The 16,583-nt window shown below is 40.7% G+C and overlaps 1 protein-coding gene across 1 annotated transcript in view; it reads left to right on the top strand.

The window, feature by feature from the left end:
- Window positions 1-16,583, top strand: part of LOC141005669 (carnitine O-acetyltransferase-like) — a 29,272-nt gene that overhangs the window by 1,997 nt on the left and 10,692 nt on the right. Inside the window, exons 2-10 of the mRNA XM_073477597.1 lie at window positions 2,427-2,723; window positions 2,847-2,965; window positions 4,620-4,673; window positions 5,358-5,523; window positions 6,083-6,254; window positions 6,867-7,045; window positions 9,315-9,415; window positions 9,603-9,722; window positions 9,841-9,963. Of these exons, the coding sequence (XP_073333698.1) occupies window positions 2,427-2,723; window positions 2,847-2,965; window positions 4,620-4,673; window positions 5,358-5,523; window positions 6,083-6,254; window positions 6,867-7,045; window positions 9,315-9,415; window positions 9,603-9,722; window positions 9,841-9,963 (1,331 nt within the window). The remainder of the gene's footprint in view (window positions 1-2,426; window positions 2,724-2,846; window positions 2,966-4,619; window positions 4,674-5,357; window positions 5,524-6,082; window positions 6,255-6,866; window positions 7,046-9,314; window positions 9,416-9,602; window positions 9,723-9,840; window positions 9,964-16,583) is intronic.

The raw sequence follows: 16,583 nt of genomic DNA, 5'->3' as shown, positions 1-16,583 counted from the left end.
AGCAGAAGAGATCCCCCTACTTCTCCATGAAGATGAACTGGAATCCACATAATAATCTCACACATGTAACAAATAGAAATACAAACTTTGTACCAATGAATTGATCATACTTTTTAGGTTCACGGTTTTGAGGTCATACAAAGTGGATTTTTCTAAAATGATAACTACTTTTCACTGTGGTCTAAATGTGTCAATCATAACTTTTTATTTGTTTAAGATGCCACTGTTGTGATTGAGGTGAGAATCCGAACGACTGGGCAGATGTGAGCCCTTGGAAGTCATATTTATTGAACAGGAATTGCCTACAAAGTAGATTTATGTAAAGGCGCCGTCATTTATAAATCATACAATCCCTGAATTTAAGAAACTGAACTACTGAATTAACAGTCCAAACGTCCTCACAGCTGCATATACATGCTGCACATGGGGAGGACGAGCAGCAAAGGTTTCTTATAATCTTTATTTATTGATGTATTTATATTTGTAATTATATACAGTATATATGTGGGAATATGTGTGTATCTGGCATTGTATTCTATCCTTTGTTCTTTTTGTCTGCCTTGTAAAGCACTGATTATATTATATTATATATACTATTATACAAATAACCTTCATTATTATTATTATTATTATTGTTATTATCAACCACACAAAATATGTTTGTTAACAGATTAAACCTTCATTGCACAGCATGAGATTCATATAATCTAGCATTAAATATAACAATTACACAGAAAATTAGGATTTTGGACAAAACGTAGTGTTTGTAGTCCCAACTAAGAGCCAATCAGCTCTTTGATCAGGCGACAGCCAGGCGTTTCCCATCATGCCCTGCGGTCTTGCAGTCGGTGGAGACCAACTGCGGCGCCTGGCTCTAAAAACTGCGGCCGCCTTGATCTCGTGAGGTTATCGTTGCCGGCGCGTGCATGACGTCAGAGCAAGTCGGGATCAAGTCGGACACAAATCTAACCGGCATGCATTGTGCGGTGGTCGCCGGTGATCGATTCTGCGCAGGCCTGGTTCACCTTGAACGAGCCTACTGTCCATTGTTACAGGAGACACCGCTATGTGAAATCTGTGGATTCGCGCGATAACCTCCAAGACCCACCTCTTTTCACACATTAGCCTATCACAGTGGTCATTCCCCCCACCCCCCCGCCGCCGCCGCCGCCGCCGCTCTCGCACACACTGGCCGTGTCCAAATTCAGGGGCTGCAGCCCAGGAAGGGCGCATTTGAAGGCCAATTACGTCACAACGCTGCGCGAAGGCTGTCCAAATTCGAAGGCTGCGCCACATGCAGCCCACAAATGCAGCCTTCCCCACCCTCGTTTAGGAGGACGCACCGCTACTATCCTTCGCGGCCTCACATATCCCAAGATCCTTTGCGCACCGCTGCTCAGTCCCGAAACAGAAGAGGAAGCAAGAGAAAATGGCGACATCAAGTGGCGCAGACATGACATTTAAATTTAAGTAATGGGTTTATACTCGGTTTTTACTCATTTGAACATCCAACGCCAGATATGTTAAACTTCAAGAGACTATAAAACCTCCAAAGTTTAACTTTCAGTTAAAATACGTGAAGCTGGTAATGCTATGGTAAACATAGTTGTTATTCACCAATGGGTTCATGTTTATTTTGTAATGTTGATAATTCAATTCAGATTTGACACATTGTACACACACAAATAAATGTACACGTTTGATAGATTTGAACCAAAACAGACTTTAATGCATGAACACCTGGTGACGCAACCAGGAAATACTCCGAAGGCTAGACCGTCCCATTTAACAACGGTGGATGTGGCCTTCAAGGTCTCTCCGAAGGCCGCGGCCTTCGTGGACCGCTAAGGCCGCGGCCTTGAAGGCTGCAGCCCCTGAATTTGGACACAGCCATTGGCCAGCCTTCTTCTTCTTCTGTTTTCGTCTCCTTTCTTCTTCTTCTGGAGTTAATGTCGGTTGGCAAACCACTCATTCAGGCATTACCGCTAACTATAGTGGGCTGAAGCGTAGAACAAGTTTGTCAGCAACAAAAATATTTAATAACCAAAAAAAAAAAAAAAACAGCAAATTTACTGGTCGCGCATACGCGAGTGAAAAATTTACTCGCACTGTGTCTAATTTTAGGCGCAAAATGCGACCATTTGGTCGCAGTCTGGAGCCCTGCGGGCTAGCTACCATGCTGCTGGTGACAGCCACAACATCACTGAACAGACTACTGAAGAGTTGTTTTGTGCCCATTGTTGGCTTACAGGAGTCACTTTAATGACAGGGAATTAAGTAATGACAACAGCAACAAAATTACTGGCTTTGAAAAATAATGCTGTTAAAAAGCAGACTCCCCCAGTAAGCCAGTTAGTGTTTCAGGGTTAGTTTAATAACACCGTCCACTACACACATGTATTACATGACACTGTCTTGTCTCTCAGGTGAAGGTGGGGATGGCGAAACCCTGTGGCTTAATGAAACCCTGTCACTTGGTGAAGCCTGTATCAGCGACCCGGGTCTCTGGCAGATATCTGACCCATCAGAAGGGACTGCCCAGTCTGCCTGTCCCCCCTCTGCAGCAGACCTGTGAGCGCTACATCAGTGCCCTGGAACCCATCATAGAGGTGGAGGAGCTGAAGCACACCAAAGAGCGGGTGGACGAGTTCAAGAAAGCGGATGGGGTAGGAGAGAGACTTCAGAGGAGCCTGGAGAAGAGAGCATGCAACTCTGAGAACTGGGTGAGCTCAACAGCTGGACTGGGTGATGGAGTCCAGCCCATGACGACCCTCACAGTATCAGAATTTTTCCCAACTGTTGTTCTGTTCATCTGTTATTAACTGTGTGTCGCTGTGTCTCTGTAGTTGTCAGAGTGGTGGGTGCAGGTTGCATACTTGGAGTACCGTATGCCTGTGGTCGTTCATTCAAGTCCGGGGTTGGTCTTGCCCCGCATGAACTTCCGGGATAAGCAGGGACAAATAAGGTAATGTCAAACACACACACGCACACACGCACAGATCATGTGTTTGGAAGAAATTCTGATAACTTTAGGATGATTTTCAGACTTCCAGTCACTTTTGAATTGTGTCACGTCTGCCTCAGTCTGATTTGTATTCAGCTTTATATTTGTGGGTCTCAGTGGACATAATTCCTGTGAGTTAAGATAAGATATGATAAGATATTCCTTTATTGATTCCCCTTGGGAGAAATTCACAGGTAACACAGCAGTACAGAGGGAAATAAGTAGCAGCACAAGAGTAAGTCTCAAAAAATAGAGACAATAATAAGGAGATATTGGAAAGAATAAAATAACAATTTGAATAAAAATATAATAAAAACTATTAGAATAAAGATAAACATACTATATACAGTAACTGTCCTTGTGTGTACATGACGTGTGCAATATATAATAAATGTGCCTGCGCAAATGTGCAATGTGCAGGGTTCCTGACATAATAAATAACAACAGAACAAATGTTGATAAATGAAAGCATTTAAACACAGTGTGTCAGGTCGTGTGTTGATCTGATCAGATGTGGTTGCACACCTTTCACTGGACGTTGATGCTTATACAACCCACTGATGATCCTATCACCTGTTCCCAATGAACCTGTTCACTTGTGGAATGTTCCGAACAGGTGTTTCTGGAGCATTCCACAACTTTCTCAGTCTTTTGGTGCTCCTGTCCCAACTTGTCTCTCTACTCTTTTCAATTGTGTAAATGTAAAAAAAAAGATTAGCAAATGATCACATTCTATTACATTTATGTTTCACACAGCGTCCCAACATTTTGGGACAGGGTTGCACGTGAATGATTTGGCCCAATGATAATTAGCACATTTTTGTTTCCTATAGCAAAAAAAATAGCAAGTCTAGTTTAATGCAGTATGTCTCAGTACTTGTTGCTACATATTACAACTGCACACTATTTTGTCCATGTCATGCAGCTCCACTGTGCTGTGATCAGTTCTTTTTTTTTAAACCCAGTAAAAAGTTTAGACACTAACTGATTTTCCTTTATTTAACCAACAGAAGGAAAAAATTGTACAATTGAACATTTAAATGTGTTGTGGAACAAAGGTAGGGCAGGTGTGGTTATTAGCAATTAATAATTACAAATAGTAATTATTAAAATTAATAATTATAATTATTAATTAAATCAATAATATGGGGCACCACCCTGGGACCAATAACCAGACGGAAAACAGTCTCAAAAGAAGAGTATACAAATATGTAAAATATTTAGAATTAACGAAACGGGGAAGGAAATTAATCCAAGCACTGACCATCACAATCAGCAGTTACCACAAAGCATATGCACGAATAATCACAGAAAACTGCTCTGTACAATATAATAGTTTATTAATGTTAGCAAATTGATCAATAATCAATAATACTTCAATCAACAAACATCTATCATCAAACTACAGCAGCTAAACTATGAAACTAAAACACTAAGACAACTCAAACAATAAACAAGTGTGTGTGTGTGTGTGTGTGTGTGTGTGTGTGTGTGTGTGTGTGTGTGTGTGTGTGTCAGAGAGACAAAGAGAGAGAGAGAGCCAAAATGGCCGACGTGATCTCTTGGAAGATTACGTTTTCCACATATAAATGTGAATCATGTTCTCTCTGTTTAGATTTGCTGCCAAACTGATAGCAGGTGTGCTGGACTTTAAGACAATGATTGACAAGTGAGTACTGAGCTGAAAATATTCTCCTTATTGACGAGATACCATTACCTGTTTTGTCTCTTGCTACTATACAATTCTTAAAATCGACAACAACATCCACATTTGTGAGATGGACATAAGACCTGACATTTGATATCAGATTAAAAAGAGCATCTTTGGCTCAGTGTTAGCCACAAAGCTAACATTTATGAAAGTTTAACTAGCTTACTGTGTGTTGCAGCAGCTGTTTCAATGATGAGCTCACTTATCAGTGTGATGCAGGTTATTGAATTATTAACATGAGCATTATTTACATTATAAACCGTCAGTGAACCAGATGATTTTTGCTTTGTTGGTTTGGAATCTGACTAATCTACATGAATTAAAGGGCCGACTCTGTAATATTTCATATATGTTTCATTGATCATATCATTTGGAGCAATCAGCTTGTTACAAAGTAATAAGGTCACAGAAAACTGTATGCGATCAAGTGACTAACCAGATGAGTTTTCAGTGTGACTCAGTGTCTTATTACAACAGTAAGATGATCAGCTGATCCCAGAGCTGTCGGGAGATCTGATTAAACTAGTGTCACTATGTAAATAGAGGTGGATTTAATGAAGCTGGTAGTCTCAGAGACACTGAGTGAAGTGGAATATATTGTAAATGATATTGTGGCTAAGTAAGTGCTCATATGTTTTGCAGTGAGACACTACCAGTTGAATACCTGGGAGGGAAGCCCCTGTGTATGAATCAGTACTATGAAGTGCTGTTGTCCTGCCGTATCCCAGGTCTGAAGAAGGACTCGGTGGTGAACCACGCCAAGAGCTCCAGGCCGCCCAAACACATTACTGTTGTACACAACTTTGAGGTGAGGAGCTGTGTCCGAGCTCCTCTGGGATCAAGGACCTCAGTTCAGCGTAGTCTGGCTCTGTCTTGGCTACCAGGTTTCACTGAGCCTGACATTAGTGCCGACTGCTATCAGCAGCAAACTCCGGGTTTTCTAGAGTATGACATTTTCAACACATTCAGTGATCTAGATTGATGTCTCATAAAGAACAAGTGATTATGAATACGTGATTAACCCAAATAACAGTTTAAGGTTTCTGCTGCCAGAGCAGAGAGGAAAACAGTTTATGCGATAAAAGGCTTGATGAAAAACAGTTGCTGCATCAGGTCAAAGTTGTACCATCACCATCCATTAGGTGTTTGTGTCTCTAACATGCCCTCTTTAGTTGAGTCTAAATAATACAGGTGTGGACTTATGTATAACCAACTGTTACTTTGTTTTTCTCTGACCTTATTCTTCTTTAGCTGCAGCTAATAATTGCTAGTTGCAGTAATTACATCTGGCACACAGACAGTTGTCCATGAAAAGTGAGAAGCCTGACTTTCTGAGGCTTTCTTGTCTTTCTTCCTCTTGGAATCAGTTCTTTGTGTTGGACGTGTACAACAGTGATGGAACTCCACTGACGGCTGATCAGCTCTGCGTTCAGCTGGAGAGGATCTGCAGCTCCTCACAGACCAACATGGAGCCTGTCGGCATCCTCACCACCCAGCATCGCGACTCCTGGGGCAAGTCTTATGTCAGCCTCATCAAGGGTGAGCTCAGAGACCACTGACACTGAACTGAAGAGCGATGGAGTCTTCTCAAACAGCTGAAAAGCAGTGTGCTTGTATAATGAATGACAGAAATAAAAAGTTTGTGGAAATACTAAATGGGGGAAAAATGTGAAGGGAAAAGAATACATAAATAAATCGTGACTAAATAAATACATAAATAAAATGAAAAATAAAATTGGAAGACAAATAGGTGAATTAATTAAGGGAAATAACTACAGATGCAAATTACAACAGACATCAATTCATGTCACCCTTGATAAATTATTGAATGCCTAAATTGTTTTGTATATTTTTGCCATATTCAATGACTTATTTATTAATGAGCCATATATTTATTTCTTTAATTTCTTTTTGATTTTGGACGTTTCAGTCTCCCAAATGTCCAGTGCACCAGGGAGGGTAATCCGATGAAACTGCATTTATAGGATTCAAAAAAAAATTTGGAGTGTTTTTAAAAAAACAAAATTTTTTAATTATAAAAACACATTGATAAATCATTAGGTATCTTTATTTTGCAAATTAGAGTATTGTCTACTGTCTAGATATCTCCATTAGCTAAAAAAAACATGTTTGTGTACTTAATTTGTGCAGATAAGACCAACAAAGAGTCGGTGTCGGCAATCCAGAGGAGCATCTTCACCCTGTGTTTGGACGGAGCGATGCCCCGAGTGTCTGAGGAGACGTACCGCAGCTGTGCTGCCATCCAGATGCTGCATGGAGGAGGCAGCCAGTGGAACAGTGGCAACCGCTGGTTTGACAAGACACTGCAGGTGAGGATTTTTATACACACATACACACACACACACTCCAGTTCGCGGTGCGCGCTGTCTCCGGTGTGCTCTGTGCACCTGACAGCACAGTCGTGTCCACTGCAGCGATTTCACACACAAATAATTATTCCAGTTAGTTACCAAAGAGTCCGACCCTCTCCACTGCACTCCAGGACAGGGAATGTGATGATGGCACAGCGCTCAATGGGGAAATATTGATTTAAGGTTTGTGTTGGCTGATATTTACAAGCGCAAATACGAGGCTATTACAAATACGAGGTTTATAAAAACACTCACAAGAAAAGTCTTGTGAGCACGTTGTCATAAACATTCGAACCAGCAGTGTTACTCACGTACTTGCACTTCCGTATTTGAGCTTATAGTAAAGTTTAATAGTTATTCCATAAACACCTTTCAGTTGTAAAAATATCAGCCAACACAAACCTTAAATCAATATTTCCCCCATTGAGTGCTTTGCCATCATCACATTTCCTGTCCTGAAGTGCAGTTCATCTTTGGTAACTAACTGATCCAGTAATCATAATCGATGGTAGAAATCCGAGATTAAATGAAAAAGCATTAAAGAATGTATAGCCTACTGTTCATGTTTCACCGAATACGATTTTAGTTTTCATGTAGTTTGTGTGTGAGACAGCGCGCAGAGCGCACTGGAGACAGTGCAGTCTCCGCACACGCACACACCGCCTTCTCTAGTCAGCTCATCTGGATCATCCTCACCACCTGCGAATATGGATTGTATGATTTATGAAAGCCTGTAAATAAAGTCAGTGACAGCTCTCACAGAATTGTTACACTCCATATCCTCATTGTGAGTCCTAATCATGATGCAGGCCGAGTTCACCGTAACTACACTTCAATGAATAAATAGTGTTCAAGTATCAAGCTTCCATTTTCAAACGATATCCCAGGCTGAGGGATACCACTGATTGTCGCGCATATCTTGGGCACGTGAAGAAAAAAAACTTGCATGAGAAAGTATCTCGTGCTCACGAGAAAGGTTATCATTAGCACTACTGGTAATTTTGGGGTGAACTGTCCCTTTTTCAGACAGTCTCTACTCAAAGACATTCATAGAGTTGCACTCATTTGTACACAAGAAAAGACACAGAGGAATTAGTGTAAAGTAGAAAAAAGACAGTTTGAGACTGTTCAAACCCCTGGCTCCTATCTCTCTGAATCTCTTTATCATGGGGCTTTGACATTTATTACGAAATGTTTTTCATCAGTGTGTATCATACTCAAAGTGAATTGGTCTGCTTTATGTGCACGCTGCTTAGTCTTTGGTACATTTTTATTTATGAAACCAAATTTTGGCATATTTCCTATTTATGGATCTTCTCTTTTAAACTTCAAATATAGAAATCACTATCTTTGCTTTCTTGGCGTTCTGCGATTGATTGTTCCACAAGTCTGAACTGAGTCCAGGTTGTCTGTGTTCAATGGGACTAACCTTGTTAAATAAAGGCTACATTTAAAACAAAAAAAAAAAAAAGTAAATAAAAATCACTTTTCAGGTAAACAAACAAGAGCAACAATATGAATGTCTATGAGTAAAGACTGTCTGGGGATGTGTGCTGTTATCTCTGTTTTCAACTCTCTGGAGTCAAGGCCGTTTGGCTGTTTTTGACTACTTTTGATCTTACCTTTATATTTCACCTTAAAAACTGTTTACCTTGCCTTGTTTGGTGTCATTTTTTTCAGCACAACCATACATGTGTGACTTAACAGTTATTTTTTCATTTTGACATACTGTATTAACACATTGGACCTAAAAATCACACAAAAAACATCAAATCCAGTAGGAAAAGGGGTGTCATGTTTTTTTTTTGCTTGCAAGCACTTTCCTTAGAATAGCCCGTTTTTACCGTTTCTTCCTGCACCAAACGCACACCAAACGTGATGACAATATTCAGGAAAAAGCATGGTGTAAATTATTTATCATAAGTCTCGTTTTACCTTTCAACACAATTTAAAACTGGTATATAGTTTGAAGTCTTGCTGCTACGTCATCTTAAATCGGTCATGTGATTTGGATGCACCGGCGCATCTGTTGACTCCAGAAGGTTACAACATGTGCGTGAAATAAACAACTAAGGCCATCATGACAATAATTGGGATAGACTGCATGGATGGTAGCTATCTAATTTAATCTAATCTATCTTTCCACCTCTGGCACACATTCCTCAGTCTGTAATACAGTCCGATGTTTTATGTTTTGCTCTCTGAAGATTTCTGACCATTCTTTCAGTTTATTGTTGGAGAGGATGGGACATGTGGTGCGAACTACGAGCATGCCCCAGCTGAGGGCCCACCCATAGTGGCCTTGATTGACCATGTTGTGGAGTACACGTAAGTAGGTCAAAGATTAATTTGGCTTTGTAGGTGTTTTGCTACAGCATCTTTGAATGGTTAGCTACAAGACAGAAAGACTCAATAATCTGCTAGAAAATCACAATTAGAAAATCTTTATTTACTATGACTTTGGGTTTTGTTCCATCTCATGTTTCTGTTCTTTTCTTTCTTGTTTCTGTAACAGGAGGAAGCCAGAGATGGTGCGCACTCCCATGGTGCCTTTGCCCATGCCCCAGAAATTGCACTTCAACATCACGCCTGAGATCAAGAAGGACATCGAGGAAGCCAAGAACAACATGAACATGTGAGGCCAGATTATATTACATGACATCGGTATAATAAATATATACATATTTATACTTAATATCATTAGGCATACAAATGGACCAGGTCTCACTGTCCTGACATTTCTCCCACCACAGACTGGCCCAGGACCTGGACATGAGGGTCATTGTATTTGGCAACTTCGGGAAAAATGTCCCAAAGGCCCACAAGATGAGTCCTGATGCTTTCATACAAATAGCACTACAACTGGCTTACTACAGGTGAGCTGCTGAAAGGTGGCGTGGAGGTGAACAACAAGGCTCACTTCAGAGCTTCATGTAACAAAAACCATGATCACAAAGTTCAGCTGCAACAGAGACTCTTGTCTCCCGTCATGGAGGTGGATCTGCCCGTCCTCAGCTACTTATAATAATCTGTAACCCGACGCACCAGATGGTTTGTTACACTGAGAAGGAGCAGTAAGAAACTGTCGCGGGCTAACTGTTGATCACCAATCAGATCAACAGTAGGAGACCAGTGGAGCTTGTTGGTAAAAACAAGCAGAGAAAAGAGCGAAACCCTCTTTTTTTATTGAGGAAAGCCTTCAGTGTTGTTCTTTCAATGAAACATAATGATGTAACTGATGCTATAGCAGCTACGCTAGAGCTTAGATTGGGCCCAAAAAATCAAGCCCGACTAGGGCTGCACGATATATCGTTTGAACATCGCCATTGCGATGTGCGCATGCGCGATAGTCACATCGCAGGACATGCGATATTAAAAGTCCCCCCTTCAAAGTTCACTCGCAGTAAAACAGTTCAACTTTGGAGCGACGTTTCACCCCTTTCCCAGTAAGCCAGCATGGTGTATTTGGTATCAACGGATTCATTGAAATCTCTAGCTTAAAAGCTAAGTCCACTACAGTGTCAAAAGTGTCACTGTTGCATTTTTTTTCTCTTCTGTGCATCATCTTATTCCACCTATAATGCACTGCACAACAGGCTGGCTAAAGAGACTTCCATCCCTAATGCTCTATTTTGATCAGATGAACAGATGATATGCCGCCCATTGATTGGATGCTAGACTCCAGTTTCCTTCACAGATGTTTATTAACACCGTAGAACTAAAGTTCAGGTAAACAAAATAAAAATGACAAAATCAGCTATTGCAATCATTACAGAAATAGCATTGCTTAACACTGTAGCTAACACCGATAAAGAATACATAGGGTAGTACTGACCACTTTAGCCTGCTTCTCAACCAGCGGCAGAGTCATCCCCCAGGGGCAATCTTCACAGTCAAAACATATGTTTCTTCAACATAAACTTCTCATAAAACCATGTGCACACAGCTGTAGCAAACACAAAGAAGCATGGAGTGATAAAAAAGAAAACCGAACTAACGAGGTAACATCACCGCTACAGGTGCTCTTCAGTCTCTGCGTGAAGCTTACGGAGCTAACAGATACCACTTCTGGTTTGTCTCATTTAAAAATAAAAGCACGTATTTCAGAGTAAATTCAAAAAACGGCTTCAATTACAGATGAACCCCCCCTATTTTAGAGAATGACATCAGATCATTGACCTTAGCTTGGATTAATAGAAGGGTATTATGTAGGGGATAATGTATAGTTAGTTGGTTGTTATGTAGAAATAAACCCCTTCAGGTTGTATGAAACCATACAACCTGTCAGGGTTTATTTCTCCATAACAACCTCCGAACCTCCCGCTTATTACATGGCTTACGAGTGAAATAAATAATAAATAATCACCCACAATGATTCAGCAGCGACAAGGATTGGTCGGTAAATTTTTCACTTTCACTTTCAAGGCCGGCCTGAGAGAGGAGCTGGACAGCGGTGCTTCTTATGCTGTGGTTGGTGTAACGCGTTGAAAGTCCAGCTGTCTTGCTTATGTTGCTATATGTTGCCAGGGCGGATCAGAGCGCTGTCCTTAGCAACGGTCTGTTACACTTGACGACGGTCATTATACAGAAATAACGGACCGTAGAACGCAGCGATAGACCAATCAGAGAGCAGCATTCAATAAAGCTGTGTAATAAATGAATACAAGGGTGTCATGGTGAATCAACCAAATTCTTTCCAAATAGAGCTATTCAAGTCATCTGGTGAAAATTCTTCTATGTTTTAATATCGCAATATCTATCGCAAAAATAAATAAATCGCAATGTCAGTTTTTTCCAATATCGTGCAGCCTTAAGCCCGACCCTACCCGAGCCCGTGCACGGTGTGTCCGAGCCCTGCCCGGCCCGGCCCGCCACATTAACTGTAATTATGAGCCCGAGCCCGATTTAAACCCGACAATTTTTTAATATGTGCTGTAACAGTCAAGACAAAGAGTTATTCAATGTAGCGCCACTACCGCCTCCTTTTGTTTAGTGGGTAATGTAACCTGTGCGATGAAGAAGAGCAGGTGTACTTCCGCTCCCCATGAGAAAGGATACTGCCGACAGAGCGAAGACTCCCCATGTTTATTTTGGTGCTGGAGCAGCAGGCCAAACAGGCTGACAGTTAACAAACAGGAATCATTTTAATAACAATACTTTAAAACACTCTTTGACAATTTTTTTCTCTTTTCTCTCCAACAATTACAACTACTTCTGCAATATCTTTCTTTTTTGTACAAATTACAGATACAATTATTACAGATACAACTATTTACAACTATTAATCTACTTTTGTTTATTTATCCATCTATCTGTGTTTTATTTGTTTCTCTTTTTTTGCGTACTTACCAATATCAGTTTTGTACAGCCAGGAGGAATACTTCCTCTCTGACAGCCAAGTGGGGTCGAACCCTGTCAACCTATGGTGACTGGACTTGTGCTGCTTGTCGGGGGGAGGGGGTGAAGCAGGTGGGCTACTGCTCTGCTCCATGGATGTACTCTGCTCTGTGCTTGAACCAGCAGCGGCAGAGATACCTTCGCTACTACTAGCAGCAGAGCTAACGTTTGCCTCGTCAGAATCACTTTGAGTGCGCTTAAAAAACGTGGATATTTTCGCCTGTTTTTCAGGCAGAGGGGGTCGACGCGACATGTTGTCCTCTTCTCTCCGTGTCTGTCTGTAGGTGTGTGTTCACATGTTTGTTTGTGTGTACGCCGGTGCGAAGCTCCGCCCATCGTAAAACAGAGAGCAGAGGAGAAGCGTAGATGCGTGACGATGAAGAAAATGAAGCGAAATATCCTCGCTTAAATTAGATCAATAACATCTGTCAAGTGCCCTCACTGTTGCAAGGTATCAGTGCAGAACTCCCCACTTGAAAGGCAGCTAATCTCGGGAGGACTTTACAGGATTCCACTCATCACACTTTTGCTCTTTTTACTTCTTTCTTTTTATTTATGGAAGTCAGATGCAATTGTGGATAGTCAGGTGAAAAACCTTTAAACACAAACAAACACCACGTTAAGAAAATGAAACAAGATAAACACAAACAAGAATTACTCAATTTTTAAATAACCAGAAATAAACCCTGTAAATAAGCAGCAAATAATTAATATCGCAAATAAATAAGTTAAATACAGTATACAGCAATCACCTTCAATGCATTTGATTTAACCTTATGATTCTAAGATTTTAACTATACAATAAATCAGCTCTCCAGGATAAATCCAAATACATGATACTTTAACTGCATTCAACCATAAAATAATATTTTAATTACATTTATTTAACATGATCCCAGCCATCTACAGCTCCCAATCAAATCACCCAAGTGCTCACCACCATTAAGTGGACACCAGCAGTGCAACAAACAAGGCCATGAAAATACAAAGAGCTCACCGGCTGCGTCTCCCCCGAAAGCCCAGCTCTGCACAAACAAATCTTGATGTTCTGGTCCAGATCTCCAGGGCCCAGTATTTCAAAAGTGATCTGACAGGATTATCCTGGTCGGATTGGATTAAATCTAGATCTGATCTGAAAACTGGGATATTTATATTGAAGATCAGGATTCAGCTCTGGTAATCCAATCCTCCCTTGAATCCAGATAAAAGGCTGGATTTGGGTATTTCAAAACGCAAGGCAGATATCTGGATCAACTTGATACCAAAATTTCAGGATCACTTGAATCGCACCTCAGAGGTGGATTTGACTTGGATTGACAAAGTCTCAGCTCCACTTCTCCTAGATATTGTTACTCAAGATGTTCATTACACTTAATCTAAAGTGTTAGTGTTTTACTTTTAACAAATAATTAAAGTAATTGTAAGAAATTTAAAGCATAGTAAAATATTTTTGACCACACTTTCTAAAACTGCTGTAAATAAAAATAACAATTACAGACCTATTTCTCAAATTCTAGTTCACCAAACATTGTAACTTGCATGTACCAAAACATCAGAGAAAGACAACAGGAATGCAGGGTCCAAACAAAGTTTAATTCCAACAAAACAAAGACATTTCAACCACTAACTAAAACAGGACCCTAACCCATCTCAAAGGTCAGAAGTGAGCTGTTTCTCCAATAGCTTTATTTTCAATTCTGTTTTTTCTTTGCTGAAGCAGCGTCAGCTATATTTGTTCGTTGGCCAGTTCAATTTGTTTGACCGCTCTCTCGGTCTCCATTTTGAGGAGCTTTTCGTAGGCATCCTCATCACCAGCATGACTCTTCCGTCTCCGTCTCTAATAATGCACTTTTAAAATGTTTGGATATAGCTTGAATGTGATTTTAAAACATGCAGCAATGTATTTCAATAAGTGTTTGTGTACACACCGATTATTTTACTTCATCAAATCAGATCCTTTTATAAATGACCATAATTCTATTAAGTGAGAGCCTTCTATATACGGGAGAGAAATTAGGATGAAAAAATGTTTCTAATTGTGTCACTGACCAAGGTATATACCATGAAAGTAATGCTATTACAATTTTTAGCAGTTTCAAGCACTTTATTCAAACTCCATTTACTTGAAAACCTTAAATGTATCAATACAATTAAAGCATTTCCAAGGATTTCCAGCACTCGCCCTTTTGTAGCTGAGTGGTCCATGGCTGTGAGTGGCTCTGAAAGTAGAAGGTGTATGAGTATCTTAATCCACAATCCCAAATTGTGTTTATGTACACAAAAACATGATATCATCACCAGCATCACTGTAGCATTCTGATACTTCTGAACCAACCGTATAGTTAATACTCATACTGTGTAGCGTTATGTTTTCTAAGTACTGCAGCAGGTCTGTACACATGTAGCCTATTTATAAGTCTGCTGTGTTGTCAATGACGTGACGCTAATGATAGCCCGCTAGCTGCTTAACACACAAGTCAATGGAGCCGGGTTAGCTCCCGTTAGCACGGCCGCGGCTCAATTAGAGATCGCTACGGCCTGGTTTTAATAAGGTGACAATTCAAATAGTTGGCTTGCATGATATGTTGGTTGGCGTTCGTATGGTCTTAAAACCGCTACACATTAGACGACGATAAACCTACACTTTTGACGTGAAAGTCGCGCTCTCAGCTACTCCTTTCGTGAAGTAGTCCGCCATGTTTCAGATCCCGGAGGCGGAGACTTGAGATTTGGAAATCTGTATCCAGCCAGGTCGGGATCACGGTGATCCACCCTGCCAGTGTTTTGAAATACTCATGTAAAGTCAGCAGGATCACCGTGATCCATGACTGAGAAAAGGAGGATTTCATTATCCGGATTACTCTGATCCAGATTACAAGTTTTGAAATACTGGGCCCAGATCTCAGTCACCTCTCATGCTGCGTGCTCCCACTGCTGCTCTATAGTGATTGTGAGTGTGTGTGACTCCAAACCCAGTTAATTAACCAACCACTCTCACCTGGTGCACTCAGCCTGCTGCATTCAGGCTGGGAGAGGCACTCAACCTGGTGTATCCAGGCTGGAGGGGCGTGGCCCACAGTTCAGCTCCACAACATCATTATTTATTAAAAGAACACGGTCCAGACCTGTTCTATAGGAAAAGTGACCCGAAATGACTTCTGTTGTGATTTGGTGATATAAATGAAATTAACTTATAATAAGTAATTTAATTTAATAAATAACATCCTATTGCATTGAGTTGGCACATGGTATCAGTTTCATGCGAAACCTAGTGACAGGTGTATAATAGAGTCTGTGACACACTTTAAAGTGAATAAGTTGGTGATTTGGATTCTTGGAGGCGAGAAAGATGTTCTCCCACACATTGATCCAAGAAATGTCGTCATCCTTCTGATTGAAGTCTCTCAGCCATGCTCTGATCATCGGTAGAGTCTCTTGTTGTCCAGATAGTTTGGAGTAGACTTTCGATACAAAGCCCCTGCAGGGAAGGGAGTTTATCCAATTTATCAGAGGGTGCATGGGAAGCTCAGTCCTCAGTGGCACACCATGTGCTTTAAGTACCGATCTTATCTGCAAATAATAAAAAAAAGAAGAGTCCTGCAGATCAAAGCGGTCTTTCAAATCCTGATAGCTAAGCATGCCATTGCCATCATACAGGTCCCCAACAACATTAATACCTTTCAAAGACCATGGTTTAAAGTCCAGTGGCTTATTTCTAATCTGTACATTCATGTTGTACCACAGAGGGGCATCATTGTGCCACTTTAAGTTCCCCTTCAAGTCTCTCTCAACGATCCTGAAATTTCTAATTGTCTTGGCAATAATGGGGCCACAGTACAACATACAGTATTTATCTTTTATGCCAGAAAATAAAATGCCCTTCAATCTCCTCGGGTGAACTAGATTGTTCTCTAAAGATTTCCATGAGACACATGAGCGACCGTCAAGCCAAGCCATGACAGGACGTAGCTGGAAGGATTGGTGGTATACTTTGAAATTTGGAAGGGCGAGCCCACCCTGATCTTTGGGTCTCTGTAGCACAGAAAGCTTAAGTTTTGGATGGCCATTATTCCAAATATATCCATGTAACAATTTATCA

Source organism: Pagrus major, chromosome 12 (genome assembly GCF_040436345.1).
Source record: "Pagrus major chromosome 12, Pma_NU_1.0".
Taxonomy (NCBI): domain Eukaryota; kingdom Metazoa; phylum Chordata; class Actinopteri; order Spariformes; family Sparidae; genus Pagrus; species Pagrus major.
The sequence above is the reverse complement of the archived record's forward strand: the minus strand, read 5'-3'. Positions and strand labels throughout refer to the sequence as shown.